The sequence below is a fragment of the Anticarsia gemmatalis genome, chromosome 29 (assembly GCF_050436995.1).
Source record: "Anticarsia gemmatalis isolate Benzon Research Colony breed Stoneville strain chromosome 29, ilAntGemm2 primary, whole genome shotgun sequence".
In the NCBI taxonomy this organism is placed as follows: domain Eukaryota; kingdom Metazoa; phylum Arthropoda; class Insecta; order Lepidoptera; family Erebidae; genus Anticarsia; species Anticarsia gemmatalis.
The window spans coordinates 4,881,412-4,901,944 of NC_134773.1; the positions used below are offsets into that span (position 1 = coordinate 4,881,412).

At 36.3% G+C, this 20,533-nt stretch overlaps 1 protein-coding gene across 1 annotated transcript in view; it reads right to left on the minus strand.

Annotated features, from left to right (window-relative positions):
• Positions 1 to 3,557: 3,557 nt before the first annotated feature.
• sli (slit guidance ligand) overlaps positions 3,558 to 20,533 on the minus strand; it is a 113,280-nt gene continuing 96,304 nt past the window's right edge. Inside the window, exons 28-38 of the mRNA XM_076133444.1 lie at positions 19,345 to 19,420; positions 18,895 to 18,996; positions 17,961 to 18,093; positions 16,915 to 17,024; positions 16,547 to 16,660; positions 15,545 to 15,699; positions 14,936 to 15,065; positions 14,070 to 14,147; positions 13,267 to 13,346; positions 12,359 to 12,499; positions 3,558 to 11,407 (exon numbers count right to left, since the gene is read on the minus strand). Of these exons, the coding sequence (XP_075989559.1) occupies positions 11,303 to 11,407; positions 12,359 to 12,499; positions 13,267 to 13,346; positions 14,070 to 14,147; positions 14,936 to 15,065; positions 15,545 to 15,699; positions 16,547 to 16,660; positions 16,915 to 17,024; positions 17,961 to 18,093; positions 18,895 to 18,996; positions 19,345 to 19,420 (1,224 nt within the window). The 3' untranslated portion in view covers positions 3,558 to 11,302. The remainder of the gene's footprint in view (positions 11,408 to 12,358; positions 12,500 to 13,266; positions 13,347 to 14,069; positions 14,148 to 14,935; positions 15,066 to 15,544; positions 15,700 to 16,546; positions 16,661 to 16,914; positions 17,025 to 17,960; positions 18,094 to 18,894; positions 18,997 to 19,344; positions 19,421 to 20,533) is intronic.

The window sequence follows — 20,533 nt, forward strand, 5'->3', positions numbered from 1 at the left end:
GATTTACCAACTCGCAATGGTAAAAGTCCGAACAATTCTTTTATTTCGAACTTTTACCTATATTCACTTGATGATATCGAGATGTCGCCGGAGCCCCGCTTCGCGGGGCTCCTCCTTCTGGGTGGTTAAAAAAAAATAACTATGTCACAGTATATAATTATACCGTGAAATAGTTATAAACATAGTTATGAAGGAGGATTTTTTTATATATCGTTACATAGTTTTTAAACTCTGGTTTGTTCGGACTTTTACCATTGAGAGTTGGTAAATCTTAGGTTTTACCGGAAAATCTTAGGATTTACCACAGTTCGGGCTTTTACAGTAACATATACATACTTTATGTATCACACATTTTGCAAAAGAGTATAAATAAAATAAAATAATGTTTATTTACCAGTCACATTCCAATTCTTAAAAACTATACTAAACTAAAGTTACAATAGGCAGAGATCGAAAAATGCATTGTGTTACGATTCCTAAAACTCCCTTGCCCAGAGGTATTGGGATCAAAACCCGGGTTATTAATTCAAAATCGGGTCAAAATTAATTTCTGAGCTTTTTTGTCAAGTAAGGCCAAAAATGTAATACTGATTTTTTCTGTCTACAAATGTCTGGATTTAGGAAATACTCGTAAAGCCGTCAGGCAGACAATCTATTACCAAAGATATCCACCAAAACCTATATCTGCCACATATCTTCCAAACTCAGATGGGCCAAAATACTATCAAATCATTTACAACTAAAGATCTATGTATACGAAAACCATATCAAAATGTATCAAAAATATACCTATCATATTAGGTCGGGGAAAAAGTCTTTTCGCATTATAGTATGTATGAACTTGTAATTAATCTCTTTGGCTTCAAGAATCACAAATGAGTACACGGTTCATTAGGTTTCTTTCAGTGAGCTCGTGAGGTACCCAAATATCGAGTATTTTTGTGTAGAGAAAAGATTTTATTACAATTTCATACATACTATAATGCGAAAAGACTTTTTCCCCGACCTAATATATTGTCGACTGTTCAAAACAGGTGCCTTTACACACACGCTCTATCGCGCATGAAACAACAATCGCGCGTGTAAGGGAAAGGAAAGAGCACGCGCCGCGCTCATCTGTCAAGTCCGCGAAGAAAATCGCTCTCGAAGAGCGCGCTGCTTTCCCGCGCGTAATACTGTACGATACTAAGAACGTGCGATACAGTGTGTGTGTAAAGGCACCTATTGACTCAAAAGTTATATATATATCTGGTAAATAAAATAATAATATGAAATAGTTACTTTATATATTGGATGGGTCATTTAACTTATCGTCTGAATATAGCAACAAGTTAGGTAAAAGACATACTTCACGATTGTTATATCCAAATTTGTAGGTGTATAAAATACACCCACGTTTCGCCATTAACAATGTTAGTTCCATGTAATAAGGGGCGAGCCAGCCATGTACCGGGAAGTTACCAAACTCCAGACTACCATTGAGAGATATCCTACTAATATTATAAATGCGAAAGTTTGTGAGAATATATGATGTTTGTTACTCTTCCGCAAACACTACAGGACCAATTACAATGAAATTTGGTATGTAGGTAGCTGAAGACCCAGAATAACACATAGGCTTTATCCCGGAGTTCCCGAGGGATCGGGATTTACACGGGACGGGTTTCCTCGCAGACAACGTCACGGGCGGCCTCTAGTTTTATTATAAAATTTAACAAATCAATTAATTCGTGCTTTGAATCCAACCCAAGACCTCTTAATGTAGATTAATCGTCGATGCCAAGGCTCTATATTAATAACTAGCTGACCCGTGCAACTTCGCTTGCGTCACATAAGAGAGAATGGGTCTTAATTTTCCCCGTTTTTGTAACATTTTTCACTGGTACTCTGCTCCTATTGGTCGTATCGTGATGATATATAGCCTATAGCCTTTCTCGATATATGGGCTATCTAACACTGAAAGATTTTTTCAAATCAGTAGTTCCTGAGATTAGCGCGTTCAAACAAACAAACAAACTCTTCAGCTTTATAATATTAGTATAGAAGTATAGATAGTTTGAGGACTATATTCAGACAAAGTTAAATGATTCATTCTATAAACTTATTTAAAATAATATTTTATTTATACTTGGTAAAGCTGATATTCTAAACTGTCAAACAAGTGTTACCATATAAAAAAAATCATACTGTTATAGTGTTGCTATCAAAAAATAATATAAAAAGAATTATTGTACCATACGTTGGGATATGTTAAAGAATGTTTTCAAATAATGTTTATATTTTAAAAATGGCAAATACAATTTTATTTTATTGCAATGTTTTGTATTTATTTACCTACCTTTTATCCACTGCGCCTAGGGCTTTTAACACATTATTTTCTAATCCCACATGTTGCTCGTGATTATGGGTGTGGGATCCGAGAGTTTCGGGATTGGAAACAAGCTTACATACGACATATTAACAATGTAAGACCCATGTAATAGGGGGCAAGCCTATTGCAATATTTATCCCTGAGTAATACTTACTCTCCGACGGTAGTCGGTATTAAATACATACATACATCTAAATATATGTATAGGTATAACTCAAAGGTGACTGACTGACATAATGACTGCCAACCTGTAGAAGTTACTGCTTAGAGCTGAGGAGCTGTACAGTGCTTTAAAAGATAGGTCACAGGAATATACATAACTCAAAGGTGACTGACTGACATAGTGATCTATCAACGCACAGCACAAACCACTGGACGGATCGAGCTGACATTTGACATGCAGGTACATGTTATGACGTAGACATCCGCTCAGGATTTTGATCAATTCTACCCCAAGAGAATAAAGAGGGGATGACAGTTTGTATTAAAATTCTGTCCTAAGTCACAAACCACGCAGACGAAGTCGCGGGCAAGAGCTAGGGCATATATAAAATCACGCCTTCTTCCCATAGGAATAGGCAGAGACCAGAAAACGCTTGGTACAATCCTTACAAACTTCCTTCGCTTCATTCACATCCATTAACCTTACTTTTCATTGGTATAGTCAGTAGGTCCATCAAGCGTAACAAACCTAGTGTCAAAGTTGTTCAAGCCGCCCGAAGGCCTTTGACATGACTTAACGACTGTTATCCTAACTGACAACAACCGGGATCGACTTTTTACGTACCCCGAAGCACGGAGACGCTCAGTTCAAACACCACTATGCGGTTACCCATCTACAGAATGACTGCGCCCACGGTTGCTTGACCCACGGGTCGTTTACCGACCGGTGAGCACAACTGGCTATGAGCGCCTATACATACATACATCATTGGCCTGAATATATCTATTGCAGATGATTAAGGTGGCGTCAGGTAGAATTCGTGCACTTTTGTTCGTGGCTGAAAAGGCCTATGCGGGAGTGGCAACCGCGACCACATTTACGACAGATAAAAGTACCAGAGGAAGATGAACGTGTCCTACGACACCAACGCAACGCAACCACCTCATCTTCCTCTGGTACATACATACACACACACACATACACTCATACATAGAAAAATACATTCATACATACATACATACATTCTTAAAATAACGCCTTCTTTGGGTAGGCAGAGACTAGAGAACGCTTAGTACGATCCATACAAACTTTCCCTTGCTTCCATAAGTAAATAAAACCAAACATTATATCTAACATCATTTTATTACGACAATTAACTTATAATGTGTATAGACAACCTTATAATAAGATAATACGAAGCGCATGCAACGCCATCTAGCGTTTATAAAGCAACACAGTTTATAGGTACATTATTACTTATTAACTAAACCTGTAGCTCAATTCTCTACTACTATCGACTACCGACAACCGACCTGTCATCGAGAAATGTATGAAAATCTGATCAGCGCCTCTGACGGGTGTCGTAGGAAACATTTTGGCAGTACATTCTAAATGTCAAAATTTCGATAGCTAGCCGGTTGTCGGTAGTCGATAGTGGTAGAGAATCGAGGTACTGTTTTTGAGTTACATTTAGCGGTAGTTTATCTATTCAATAGCGTTTAAACTCATATAAAAAACGCTATTGAATAGATAAACGACGGCTAAATGTACCTCAGAAATCGGGGGTTACTAATGCCCGGTTTCTGAGGCACATTTAGCGGTAGTTTAATTATTCAAACAGTCATGTTTATATAAGCTAAAACGCTTTTGAATAGATAAACTACCGATAAATGCACCTCAGAAACCAAGGGAAAGAGATGTCTACTAAGAAATTTAGTTTAACTTTTAATTGTATGTTTGTCGCAGTGGTTAACGTGGTCACCTCGCCGCAATAACCGTAGCGCCGCGTGTGGTTCCAATCACACCCGGGACTAATATTTGTGTGATGAGCACAAGTATCTGTTCTGAGCTTGTTAATGTATCTATATAAGTATGTATTTAGAAGTATATAAGTATGTTTATCAGTTATTTGGTTACAAGCTCTGCTTAGTTTGGAATCAAATGACCGTGTGTAAATTGTCCAATGATATTTATAACCAGTTGCGCTCACCGGTCGGTAAACGATCTGTGAGTTTCATAAAGGAAGTTTGTTAAAACATATTTCAGGTAAAAACGGCTGAACAAATTTCGATAAAATTTAACATGTTGATGTGAGTTTACATTCGCGTTCATAGCTAGTTGCGCTCACCGGTAAACGATCTGTGGGTTAAGCAACCTATTGCGCAGTCATCGTATAGATGGGTAGCGTAGTCGTATCTGAACTGGGCGTTACCGCTTAGGGCACGTAAAATGTCGGTCCCGATAAAAAATTTATTAAATATAAAATTGATAAAATCATTTCCGTTTTTTGGGCATAAGTTTTTTCCCAGAACGGGAAAGGTTTTTTAACAAAAAAATACAGACGAAATGAGAACCTCCACCTTTTTTTAAATTCAGTTAAAAAGAAGCATCGTAAGCAACAACTTTTGTTCTACGAGTACCGTCATAACTCAATAAAAAACATATTTCAATCTTTCATTGTACGATAATAACATTTGTTAGTCCTTATTTTATAAACGAAACAACAACGAATTTAAACTATTACTGTCCCACTGCTGGGCAAGCGTCTCCTCCCGTAATGAAGGAGACGAAGCCTTGAGTCCACCGCGGTGGCCGAACGCGGGTTGGGGACTTAACATACCTTCAAGAACTGTTCTAAAGAACTCTCAGGCATGCAAGGTTGCATCACGATGTTTTCCTTCACCGTTGTAACAAGTGATCATTATTTCTAATACACACATAACTTCGAAAACTTTTTGGTGTGTTGCCTCGAGTTTTAACCGTTGACCAATTGCGTGTTTATACCGACTTAGGTATATGATTTGGATATCACTGTTCTTTACTAGGTACATAAATAATTAAAAAACTTACCTAGTAGGTATTTGTGTTGTAGACGGCAACCAAACACTACACTGCGTCCACAATCACACTTTACCACGCTTTGAAACTATTAAAATCAAATGAAGACTATCTAAACTTACAAAATAATACGAAAAAAATATTACAGTTTACATTTTTAAACATATTTTCTGAAGGAAAGTTGAATTTACTAAAATATTCGCGAAAAAGACACTACCCGCTGTTACCTGCATATAGTTCGCACAAATACACAACGATTTATATGACAACAAATTCGCGACGGATGCGACGCGCGCGAATTCAGGCGGCAGACTGACGGCTAGAATATAGACTCGATAGTCTCGATACTTTACTAACACTCACTCGATACAAACGTCACTTACCCCCGGTTTCTGAGTACATTTAGCGGTAGTTTATCTATTCAATAACGTTTAAACTCATGTAAACGCAATTGAATAGATAAACTACCGCTAAATGTACTCAGAAACCGGGGGTTAATCGAGTATTATATTATTTGCTATCGAGCTACTTGTTAGTAAACTAAAATAAAATCCGGTAGATAACCGCGAATTATAGAGAATAGACAATTTGACATTTAACGTGAGTGAGAAAAAAAAAGATTCGTTCTGAAATTTTGCTCTCTAATTTAAATTGAATTGTGTATAAATTAATTTTAAACATATTATTTTATGGTGGATAAATAGTAAATATTTAAAGTATTAAAAGTATTCTCATAAATAATTATTATAGTTTACGATAAACCGTATTGGTAATAATAAAAATACATCAATAATATGAAAATGATATAGGTAATTAATGTTGTTCAACGAAACAAAAAAAAAGAATCAGCGTCTTTTTCTTTTGCTTATTTTGGAGTAGGCAAAGGAAACAATACTCATACAGCCTCGTCTTCCTAAAATGTTCGAAATAAAAGAAAATGTTTTTTGAATGTGTGCCCTCGCGCTCCGCAATTAATATGATTTATTAAGATTTATATTAATAAAAGCAATAAAATATGAAAGTTGTAGAAGAAAAGTTGTTGCTTATAATGTTAGCTATCTAGTCCTGCTAGAACGTTGAAATGTGCAAAAAAATACTTTATATTTCCTTAAAAAAATTCTTAAACTCCCACAGAATCGCTCTTGTGTCGAGACTTTTACAAACATACAAACAACGGACACAAAGTACAACCAGACCCGAAACTACTATTTGTGGACCGCACAAATATTTGTCCAGCTGGGAAGTCGGATCCACAACCTTCCGTCGTATTTAAAGTATCTGAAAGTGACCATCTTATCCACTGCATCGCAGAGGCCGACAAATTATACTATATTTTGGTTTATTTTATTAATTTTCATTAACAATACACCAGGTTCTGTCGAAATTAAAAATTTACTGCCACGCCCAAATAATATTAAATAGGATGCTGTACTCGGGCCATTTCAAACGTACGAACTAAGTCATGTCATTATATCGGAGTCTCTCACTCACTACACATTGTCACATTACTATGATTCTTTTGATTATGACGTAGTGAACACGATAGTAACGGCCTGAGTATTCGGTTAGTTAAAAAACAATATATATTTCTTAGTAGATCATCTCAATATTTATATTATTTCGTTATAATACTGCTCATATTATTTTAAATGCTGATAAGTGTTACCATTTAATAAATTTCCTACCATTATGGTAGTAAATAAATAGGGAATGCTTTAAATTACAGTTTTTCTTACCAACTATTTTTGTAGAATTATTTTAGTGTGTTATTGTATAAAATGTAAAGATTTTTTGGCAACAAATTATGCTTAAGAAACTTCAAATTGTAATGTTTTTTTAACTTTATTAAATAACATCTTATTTACGTCACCAAGTCGCTAAATTTTAGAGAAAATTACGCTTCTAATTTTTAAGTTTTGACAGTTTGGCATTTCGTTTTGACAGATGGAATTATGTCAAATTGAAACTTCAAAATACCACAGATTAAAATATGTTTTTTTTTTCTATTGCTGTCCCACTACTGGGTTTGGAATAAAAGAGGGGTTAGGCCTTGAGTCCACCACGCTGATCAAGGGAGACTTTGCATTGAAAACCTGTAACTAGTACAAATATTTTTTAAACAATAGCACACTAAAATATTCTTCATCTTATTCTATACTTTACAAGCTGACTTCGCAACATAAATTATAAATATTCTTTTAAATATATTATACAAAAAATAAAGAAGTTATGAGGCTTTCTTCTAAAAGGTAGAAACTATAGATGTTTTTAAATTACTGTACGTATGGACGTAGTTACTTAGTATCGTGTTATAACCCAGGTAACTGTGTTGTGGAGGTCCGATAGACAGTCGCTGCATGTACGATACTGGTACTCAGCTGCATCCGGTGAGACTGGAAGCCGACTCCAACATAGTTGGAGGAAAGGCTAGACTGATAAATATATTTAAGTATATTTAGTGTCAGAAAATCAATAGTTCCTATCTTTTAGATATTTATGCTTAAAGCTAAACTACAAATAAGTAATAAATGGCAAGATTATATAAAATTAAGAGGTTTTTTTCATTATTTTTGTTATTCACAAAATGTAGTATTTTTCCAAAATTATTAATAACATTTTTAGTACATATTCAGACCGATAAATTAGGCTTTTCTGTGATATTATAATCAAATTAAATTCTGTGTAGTAACTACTTTTTACAAATAAAAAAAAATCTTTGAATCACGCCCGCACTAAGTATTGCTCTTGTGTCGGGAATTTTACAAACATACAAACAATGGACACAAAGTACAACCACGACACGAAAAAATCATTGGTTTGGCCTTTCTGCCGTTCAAGTTTGTTTTCTTTAAACCCGAAAATATTCTTTTAAATAGTTACTACACAAATTCTATATTAAAAATGAGTACAAAATAATAATAATATGGCTTTACAATAACCTAAAACTATCTAATTATAATTTAATTTAAATTAATAATAAAACGACAATTATTATAATAATACTTAAATTATTCTTAAATAATAATAACCAACGTAAATAATAATATCAATAAATAATTATTAATTATAGAAAAAATGAACACATATATTTTTAATTTTATTTTTTCACGAGAAAAAATATAAAAAATGTTATACGTCAGAACGTAGTTTGTATATTACTATTAAAACTACAAATGTCTGATTTATACAAATAATCTAACCCATTACTGTCCCACTGCTGGGCAAGGGTCTCCTCCCAGAAAAAGTCCACCACGCTGATCAAGTGAGACTTTCAAGAGCTGTGTTAAACAACTGTCAGACATGTCATTGCTCACGATGTTTTCCTTCGTCGTTATAACAACGTGATCATTATTTATACACACATCACTTGGAACACTCATTGGTGTGTTGAGGCGAATAATATAATAAGGTTAACCCCGGGAGAAGCCGGGATAAACCAGCAGCTTTTCTTGCCAGCTCTTCTCATTGGCGCTACCTTCCGAACTGGCGGTAAATTCACTCTCTGTATCATTGACTATCATAAGTGTCAGCATTTGACCTAAATTAATAAATGATTTGAAGTTGACCGTAGTTATATAAATCAGACTTTTGTAGTTTCTAGCCTCGTCAATGAAAAAGTGCCCCTTTAAATAATTTAATAGTAAATTAAATGGCAGTGTTTTTTTTTAATAATTATAGCCCAAAGCATAATTTTAAGTTATTATTATTACATATTTGATTGTTATAATTTATTTATTATTCTTATTAAAAGGGATATAAGACTATAGGTACTAATATATAAAAATGTTATCAATTCATGTTTTTTTTTATTTGAGGTTATTTTTTTTGTACCGAGAACTGTCAATTTGACATCTCAAGTTTCTAAAAGACAATCTTCGCACTAAGATTCAATAATAATTTTATATTGAAGACTTTTACAAACATACAAACAACGGACACAAAGTACAACCAGACACGAAACAATTATTTGTGGATCGCACAAATAATTGTCCCGTGTGGAATCGAACCCCTCCCGACGCAATGGTATCGGTGTAGCACCTAAACCACTGCGCCACGGAGGCAGTCATGTTCTGACATTAAGTAGAGCGTAATAAATGTCAAATTTGACAGTTCTCAATACATATTTTCTACGACAATACCGATTATAAATCTAATCTACTTATTAGGCCGTGTCTACTTTGCCTTATTCAAAAATGGGTGGGTTTTAAATTCGTTTATTAGAAAATGTCTTTATGCAATTATAAAAATTACTCTTATTCATAATTACTTAGTATTGTATCTCTTTTTAACACATGATAAATTATCTATTAAAAATGACAAGGACAGAACAGAAAGTATCTTATTAAAAAATTGCATTGTTTTTATTACTCAAATATACGTTTCGCCATTTACAATGTTAGTCCCATGTAATAGGGGGCGAGCTAACCATATACCAGGCACATTTTATTATGCATTCATTTGATACCAACGAAATTACGACATAGTGACGTCACTATGTCATATTTCTATACTAAAATGTGTTTGGGACATTTCATAAAGAGTAGCTTAATTTTTTTTGACAACTCCCGCACTAAATATTGCTCTTGTGTCGCGGGGACTTTTACAAACATACAAACAACGGACATAAAGTACAAGTAGCTGATTTGACTAATAGTCAAGTATTTTGTCAAAGAGAATTATAAGTAATTATGAATAAGATAATATAAAATATGAATAAAAAAGCTTAATTATTGTCTATTGCTCGGGTTTCAGCTCGATATTTTTTGTAAAATTATAAAAATGAAATATTTCGACATGACACTTATTGTACGATTAAAATTTCAATGATTATTTTTAATATAATGATTAGTTATATTTCTATAGGGTTATATATAAAACACCAAATCTCTTAGCAAGAGATAGCTAACAACATAAGCAACTACTTTTGTTCTAAAAGATATTTATAAATAACTGTTAGCTAACACGTTTGTCTGTGTGGTTAACGTGGTCACCTCGCCGCAATAACCGTAGCGCCGCGTGTGGTTCCAATCACACCCGGGACTAATATTTGTGTGATGAGCACGAGTATCTGTTCTGAGCTTGTTAATGTATCTATATAAGTATGTATTTACAAGTATATAAGTATGTTTATCAGTTGTGTAGTTACAGTACAAGCTCTGCTTAGTTTGGAATCAGATGACCGTGTGTGAGTTGTACAATTATATTAATTTATGATAAAAACTTGTAGAACAAAAGTTGTTGCTTATCATGTTAGCTACCTAGATGAAGTTTTTGGTGTTTTATATACATATAACCCTGTTATATTGTACATAATTTTAAGGGTATAAAATGGCTACAGGTATATATTTGTGACTATCATTTGGTTATGTCAAAGGCATATTGTGATATTCGGAATATTTTTGATATTTCGGACCGTTTTTTGATATTTAAGGGCAATTTTTGTGTATTAGGCTCTTATGGCAATGTATTGAGGGTTAATTTAGGGCATTACATGGCATGTTGCAGCATGTTATGGCATCCCACGACATGTACAGACATTTCACAGCATGCCAAGGCTTTTTGAAATGTAATACATAATAATAATAATATGTTAGTGGTTTGATGGCATGCCAACGCATCCCAAGACATGTTTTGAGATCCCATGACATGTCACAACATTTTTCAACATAGCTGACACTATTACAATATCTAAAAACATATTTAGTACACTACAGCATCTATAATTCCGGGCATTTTCTGATAATCTCAGGCATTTTTCTGATATTCAATAGATTTTTGTTATAATTTTCGGTAGCTTTTCGAATAAATTAAGCATTATTTGATATTTTCAGGCATTTTTATGAGATTTTCAGGCATTTTTTGATATTTTCAGGCAAGTTTTGATATTATCGTGATATTTGCGTGTAAGGGATGATTAGGTCAGTCTTGGTTTAGTGGAAAGGGGTGGTTCGCGGGCATTTCTTGCCGCATGCACACTTTCTAACTATTTCGATGTCTTTGGTGTATCGTGTGCCGTCGGCGCAGACCAATCTTATCTGAAATGAGAAGAAAAATATTTAAAAAAATTACAGGTAATGCAGAACCTGAAACCTCGTGGTTAGCAGTCTGAAGTCTATGAAGGTCGTAAGATAAATCTAAATTTACAGGGTGTGGCGTCAATAATGGATATTCCTTTACCAGCAGATAGGCGACCACACATCTATTCAGGATTTAATATTGAAAACAACGGATTAAAAAGCCTTAATTTGTGATCATAGCATCAAAAAGTACGAGCGTAAATTGTTTTCTTAAAAACACACATAATGGCCGAAATTTCAAAAACTATGATTAAAAATTTAAAATTACAATTTATCTCTGGTACAAGCAGAGATAAACTGTAATTTTTAAATCAGTCGGGTGGTCGCCCATCTGCTGGTAAAGGATTATCCATTATTTACGCCACACCCTGTATATAACTCAAAGGTGACTGACTGACATAGTGATCTATCAACGCACAGCACAAATCGAGCTGACATTTAACATGCAGGTAGATGTTATGATGTAAGTCGCTAAGAAAGGATTTTGATCAATGCTACCCCCAAGGAGATAAAATAGGGGATTAAAGTTTATATGAAACTTTATCAATTTGAAACCAATCGGGCTGAAAATTTGCATGCCTAAAGCTGTGACGTAAGCATCCACTAAGAAAAGATTTTGATAAATTCTACCCCCAAGGGGATAAAATAGGAGATGAAAGTTTGTATGGAAATTCTATCCTAAGTAACAAACCACGCGGACGAAGTCACGGGCGATAGCCAGTATTATTATATACTCACAATTTAAGATTTGTATTGTTCTTGTCACAAACCACGCGGACATTATTGTGGTTGAAAGGTTGTATAAAAAAAGACTAATAGCACTTTGTATGACTTGGGATATGAACCTGGGACCTCGTATTTAGGTCAGAAATCTGTGATAGTAAGCTGTATACAGTATTTCCCTCCTACCTTCCTCTTCTTAGTCTTCCTGGGCGCACAGCAATGACCGTTAGCGCACGCGGGCCTGGCGCCGCGCCACACGCAGCGCGCGCCCCGCACCGCGCGCCGGCTGCGGCACGATCCCTCCGTGATGACCTCACGAGTCGCCTCCTGCACGTATTACATTACAATTAAGACATTTCATAGACTAACTGCACGTTTGCCGCAGTGGTTAACAAACATTACAATTAAATTTCATAGATACCAACTCCCACGCAAGTGGTCGAGGTTCAAACCCGAGGCAACACACCAATGACTTTTCCAAGTTATGTGTGTATTAGAAATAATTATCACATGCTCCAACGGTGAAGAAAAACATCGTGCCATGCCTAAAATTTATTAAAGTACATTTATTGAGGGCATGCAAAGTCCCCAACCCGCACTTGGCCAGTGTGGTGGACTCAAGGCCTAACCCCTCCCTCATTACGGGAGGAGACCCTTGCCCAGCAGTGGGACATTAATGGGTTAAATTTATTTATTTATTTTTATAGATACCAACTGCACGTTTGTCTGTGTGGTTAACGTGGTCACCTCAATAACAGCGCCGCGTGTGGTTCCAATCACACCCGGGACTAATATTTGTGTGATGAGCACGAGTATCTGTTCTGAGCTTGTTAATCCTACTGTCCCACTAATATAATAAATGCGAAAGTTTGTGAATATGACGTATGGATGTCTGTTACTCTTTCACGCAAATACTACTGAACCGATTACCATGAAATTTGGTATGTAAGTAGCTGAAGACCCAGAATAACACATAGGCTACTTTTTATCCCGGAGTTTCCAAGGAATCGGGAAAGTTTTCTACACGGACGAAGTCGCGGGCAGCCTCTAGTTAAGGTATAAAGGTGATGCTCTTTAAATATTGAACCTCTTACCTTACGACAGGCGCCATTAGCAGGAGTAGACTGGGATGGTGCGTGTTCAGATGGCATTTGCTGCTTGTGGGATGGTGCAGCTGAAAATATAACAAACTAATTACAAAATTGATGCACTTGGCCAGCGTCGTGGACTCAAGACCTAACCTTCTCGTTCGGGAGGAGACTCTTGCCCTGCAGTGGGACAGTAATCGGTTAAAAACAATTGCAAAATACTATAAAAATTAAAAAAATATGAGTGTAGGTGTTTTAAAAGGACGTAGTTAAGCAGAAAGGACTCAATCCACACTTTGACTACAATGGAGTTAAGTATGCAATCATTCTCCTGAGGGTCAAATCTTTGATGTAGTGAAATCCCTATTTTTAAAATGTACATGAAAACTACTTTTTCTACTACCTCGACTCAACCCACAGCATCCAGAGTGTCAAAATTTACGCTCAGGAAAGTCCAAAGAAAAGATCCAGAGAAAAGTCAAAGTGTGGATTGAGTCCTTTCTGCTTAACTACGACCATTATTATATTGTTGATTTCAAGTAATATCAATTAAAAATAATGCGACATATCAATATTAGAACACAAATATAAAATACCAATCCTCCTCAGTCGGACTTGAACCTAAGATCTTATGATTTCTTGCATACACTACTAATTGAACTACAATTATAGTCTTAGTAAATTTTTTGTTTGAAAAATAAAACAATTTATTGAGTTGAATACCAATTTTTCGTAAGTCAATATTAAACAAGACCTGCCTTAAAATCAAATTAGGTTTTATAGCGTCGAGAAAAGTAAATATATTTTACCTGGTGAAGCCTGTACGTTGCTGATGGCTTGCTTTCGAGGAGCTGACTTGCTGCCTTGAGTGATGACTGGAGCACCACCTATGAACAAAATAATTACATTAACATACAATTATACAATCTATACTAATATTATAAAGCTGAAGAGTTTGTTTGTTTGATTGTTTGTTTGTTTGTTTGCTTGAACGCGCTAATCTCAGGAACTACTGATCCGATTTGAAAAATTCTTTCAGTGTTAGATAGCCTATTTATTGAGGATATATATATAGGCTATATATCATCACGCTACGACCAATAGGAGCGGAGTAGCAACGAGAAATGTTACAAAAACAGGGAAAATTACGACGCATTCTCTCTTATGTGACGCAGGCGAAGTTGCGCGGGTCAGCTAGTACAATATATAGGTTCCGAATACCATCACGTTCTGGGTATGATGACTGATGATTCCAAAGTTCGATTTCCGGCAAAGTTTTCTTGAATTTTATAAATTTATCCCTACTAAGTATAAATGCAAAAGTAACCCTGTCTGCCTGTTTCTTTCTATGCTTTAACCACTGAGTAGTTCTCAATAGTAGTCCGGAGTTTGGAACCGTGCCCGGTAAATCATCAGCATTGGATATTACCGCTATCCAATCAAATTTTACACAAGGAAGTTGAAACCTTGTAATATCGTTATTTTATTGGGCTATTGGTTTATTTTTACTAGAAAATAGACATAGATATGTTTCTTGTATTTTTACCTTTACAATTGCCCTAAAAATATCTTTATTAAAGAGTTTTAGCAGTAGACTCGCCCTCTATTACATGGGACTAATATTGTTAATGGCGAAACGAATGTATTTCATACACTTTTGGGTATAATGACTTACCTATAGAAGCTCTCAGCTCACACTGTGGCCCGGCCGTGCCTGCTCTACATCTGCATGTATAGTCTGAGGGAGAGCCCTCCTCTCTGACGCAACGGCCTCCTCGGGCGCATGGGTTGGGCACGCAAGGGTCCTGGGTGAGAAATAGAGTAGAGGTGATGTTTAGACGACAATATTAGGTAGGTATCAGTCATTCAATTTGACGTTCAGTTCGTCATTCAGTCATTAATTTAGTCATTCAGTAATTCGTTCAGTCATTCAGTCGGTTATTAAGTCAGTCAGTCATTCACTTAGTCATTCATTCAATAATTCATCTAGTCATTCATACAGTCATTAATTAAGTCATTCATTCAGTAAATCATTCATTCAGTCATTTAATTATTCATTCAGTAATTCTTTCAGTCATTCATTTGGTCAGTCATTCATTCAGTCAGTCATTCAATCATTTATTTAGTCAGTCATTCAGTCAGTCATTCATTCATTCAGTCAATCATTCATTCCGTCATTCATTCCGACATTCATGCCGACATTCATGCCGTCATTCATTCATTCATTCAGTTATTCATTCAGTCCACCAACCATTATCGTAATCAAAACAATCTCAATCAATACCTGATTATGTCTCCCGGCATCTTCCTGTATAAACACGGTGGCTGCCGAAGAACTGCTCGGTTCATCTTCACCACAGCCAGCAGATGTTCTCTGGACCCTGACCGCGTTGACGTAGTCCACACGCTTGTGGTTTATCCAGGCTTCTTTCAGGCACCCTAGAAGATAAAAGGTTAACCTTATTATTCGAAACACACTATAAACCTATTTTAGTTAAAAAGCTACTTTAATATGTTTTCTCTTTTTCATTTCGCTAAGGAGTGAAAGAAACAAAACACTTTATAAGCCTTTCATAACTTCATATATGTTTATGCATAAAACGGTTAGTATATAATAAATAGTTCTAGTCTTTCTTCCAACTATGTTGAAGTCAGCTTCCAGTCTCACCGAAGCTGAATACTAGTTCTACATGCAGCGACTGCCTATCAGACCTTCATAATAAAGTTACGTAGGTAATCCAACTATGTCGGGGTCGGCTTCCAGTCTCACCGGATGCAACTGAATACCAGTATTGTACATGCAGCGACTGTCTATGGGACCTCCACAACACAGTTACCTGGGTTATAACACAATACTAAGTAACACTGCTTGTCAGACTTTCAAGCTTCTGACTACTGTTAACGATTGCCAAAGATCTTTGAAATTGACAGCCGGGACCCACAATTTAACGTGCCTTCCGAAACACGGAGGAACACGTAGTTTTTTTTTACAATTCACTTTGTGTCGTGGGAACTTTCTACAAACATACAAACAACGGGCAAAAAGTACAACCAGATCCGAAACCACTTTTTGTAGATCGCTTAAAAAACAGTTCTGGTCCGATTTAAAAAAGTCTTTCAGTGTTAGATAACCCATTTATCGACGAAGGCTATAGGCTATATAACATCACGCTACGGCCATTAGGTGCGGAGTAGCAACGAAAAATTTTACAAAAGCGGGGAAAATTATGACCCATTTTATGTGACGCAAGCGAAGTTGTGCAGGTCAGCTAGATTGGTATATTACCTTTAAAACTGGTGATATTTCTAAGATGCCACTTGCTGAAGGCATCTTTAGCTATGTCTTCAGGTACACCACCGAGGTACATCGGTCTTTCCAAGCGGAGATACTCTTTGTTACCTAGAAAATAAGATAAAAAGAAGGTGGTGAACCTAGTGTCAAAGTAGTTGAAGTTTGTCTGAACTCATGTTATGTTAACAAGTTAGACTTGTAACGTGCTCGAGGCACGGAGACGCTCAGCTCAAATATCACTGCACGTACATCTATGTAATGTACGCGTTAACATACTGAGCGTTTACCACACGGTGAGTGATAATGTCTCTTTCCTATAATATAAAATAATTATGAATTCTAGATGCTCTCTATATTCATACCTTCGTTTATTATAGACCTGGCAGGTCCATCGTCGACCTTTAACGTGAAATTCTTCTTAATGGCAATCAGTTCTGCTTTGTGGTAGTTACCGTCGGATACCATCTCGAAACTGTAATAAAAAAAATATCAATTAATATTATAAAAGTGCCTGTTTATTTGTGCATCTTTTGCGTCTAAACGGCTTAATCCATTTCGATAATTTTTGGCAAAGTTTTCCATTTCCATTCATTAATATTATTATAAAATTAAATGTTGAAGTTTATTAGCTTGTGTCTCTATTACGTCCAAACGGCCGAACAGACTTGGATTTAATTAGACGAACTGATAGATTCGGAAAGGGAAACTATACGTAAAAAATCTTTGTAACGCATTCATACGTAGACCACGGTATCGACTTTTATTAATTTATTTTATGATTAGTTGAAAACCGGGGATTACAAATAATATAGCTAGTAGAGCTTTATTCAAAATTCAACCCGCAGGGCATACAAAAAGTCTTTATTTTCATAACCATCCCTTAGAGATTAAATAAAACATGTAGCGGCTCGCTACATACAGAGACATCTACTGGGACCAGCGCGCAACCAACCACCACGCGCAGTGAGTGACGTCACAAGTCCTGAATCGCGCTATCGAAGTTTGCACTGCAACTGACTATATATACAAGTTCCCGACTACAACAGTCGGGCAGCCTAGGCCCACCAGGCATGATCACCTCGCCTGCTCGGAGGATCCTCCCTTTGTGTTGGAGGAACATGATCACCTCGTTCCTCCACAAACACATTAAACGCAATAGAAGTCACGGGTCAGATACTAGTAATATATAAAAGTAGCTTTCTGTACGCAGCTTTTGTCGCGTGAAATTTTATCCTAGGGAAAATTCTAAAAATCCTCTCTTAGTGCTCCTCTTCACTTACTAAGGAATGTTCATAGCAAATGTCAAGTTTGTACGCTCAGTAGTTTCCACTGTGCGTTGTACATCAGTCACTCAGTAACGGAAGAGTTTTATATTTATATATATAATATATTTAAGATTAATACATACCTATACATAGTAGAAGTAGGGTGGTTGCCTATATCATAACTGATGCGAATTCTCCCATTAAATAGCTCCACAGCAAGATGTTCGTTCTCACCAAAATACATCAACACTCCGTGTAATTGAGTTGTACTGAAAACTGAAAAAAGAAATTACTTCAATAAAAATACATTTTACCCATTAATGTCCTACTGCTGGGCAAGGATCTCCTCCCGTAATGAGGGAGGGGTTAGGCCTTGAGTCTACCACGCTGACAATGTGCGGGTTAGGGACTTCGCATACTTTCAAGAACTGTTCTAAAGAACTTTTAGGCATGCAAGGTTGCATCACGATGTTTTCCTTCACTATAATAAGTGGTAAGTAATTATTTTATTAAGCGGCCAAAAAAGTGATATCCAATTGGTATTCGTCTCGCAAGTGGCCAACACACCAATGAGTGTTCCAAGTGATGTGTGTATAAATAATGATCACTTGTTATAACGATGAAGGAAAACATCGTGAGCAATGACATGGCTGACAGTTGTTTAACACAGCTCTTGAAAGTCATCATGGCTTAGCCTTTTTTTCCAAGCTATGTTGGAGTCAGCTTCCAGTGTCACCGGATGCAGCTGAATACCAGTATTGTACATGCAGCGACTGTCTATCGGACCTCCTCAACACAGTTACCTGGGTTATAACACGATACTAAGTAAGACTGGTTGTCAGACTTTCAAACTTCTGACTACTATTAACGGCTGTCAGAGATCTTCGAAATTGACAGCCGGGAGCCATAATTTAACGTGCCTTCCGAAACACGTAGGAACTCGATATGTATAAGGTGGTCACCCATCCACAGAACAACCTCGGCAAGCGTAGCTTAACCTCAGAGATCGATCCGCGCGGCTGTTGTTAACTAAGCTATCAGCTCCTCATTTTAACACAGCTCTTGAAAGTAACTTACCTAATGTCACATTGGCTTGTGGCGCAGTCCTTAAAGGCTCCAACTCCACTAAAGAATCGTTGTGACTGAAAGTCAATGATGTTAGATATTCACAGAGGCGACCTGAAAATAAAACAAAATCCATACTAATATTATAAAGCTAAAGAGTTTGTTTGTTTGTTCGTTTGAAAGCGCTAATCTCAGAAACTACGGGACCCGTATTTGAAAAGTTACAAAAACGGGGAAATTTTGACCCGTTCTCTCTTATGTGACGCAAGCGAAGTTGCGCGGGTCAGCTAGTTATAAATATAAGACAAGTTTCAAAGCAACTCCCGCACTAAGAATAGCTTTTGTGTCGCGGGGACACAAACATACAAACAACGGACACAAAGTAAATCCAGACACGAAACTACTATTTGTGGATTCACAAATAATAGTTTAATATACGAATAGATTTTTTTTTTCACTTGCCTGAATAGCCAGGGGCACATTTGCAGAGATAGTCATTCGCTGTACTAAGTAGCGGTCGTTCCATTATGATGTCATCCTGAAAAAGGAAAATATGTTTATAAAATGTTATTATGTCACCTCGATTCTCTACCACTATCGACTACCGACAACCGGCTAGCTATCGAATTTTGTCATTTAGAATGTACTGCAAAAACTAAAGTTTCCTACGACACCCGTCAGAGGCGCTGATCAGATTTTCATACAAAATTTCTCGATGACAGTTCGGTTGTCGGTAGTCGATAGTTGTAGAGAATTGAGGTACTGTAGCTCAACGCCTAAATTCCTTCTATTACGCTTTAAAGTTGAAGACAGTGAGTTTTTTTTCAATTCAAACAACTAGTCTTAGATCTTTTTAAACTGTAAAATTGGGTCAACATTTTTGGCAAAGAGCTTTTTTTATAGGCTAAGAATCCGCTATACAACGACCTTCACCGAGCAAGATAATGGATAAAAGATATTTATTATATACTAGCTTTTCCCGCAACTTCATCCGCGTGGTTTGTAGCTTAGGACAGAATTTTAATACAAAATTTCATTCCCTTGGGGGTAGAATATGTCAAAATCCTTTCTTAGCGGATGCCTACGTCATAACATGTACCTGCATGCCAAATGTCAGCTCGATCCGTCCAGTGGTTTGTGCTGTGCGTTGATAGATCACTATGTCAGTCAGTCAGCTTTGAGATATATATATTTAGATGAATTGCTAATTGGTCGCCTAAATAAAATCAGTCCAGAACATGATTAATTAACAACTGTTAACTTTTTTATTACATTGGTTTGCTTAATGAATTTCAAATAAAGTGTTTTAAATTAATTCGTTTCCGTAATTAGTTAATGGGTGTTAGTATATTGGCTTAGCCTTTGTTCGAAACTATATTGGAGTCGGCTTCCAGTCTCACCGGATGCAGCTGAATACCATTGTTTTTTGTTTTACATAGAGCGACTGCCTATCTGACCTCCACAACCCAATACCTGGGTTATAACACGATACCGTTCGGTAAGACTGATTTACAGACTTTCAAGCTTTTGACTACTGTTAACGACTGTCAAAGATCTTCGAAAATGACAGCCGGGACCCACAATTTAACGTGCCTTCCGAAACACGAAGGAACTCGATATGTATGAGATGGTCACCCATCCACAGAACAAC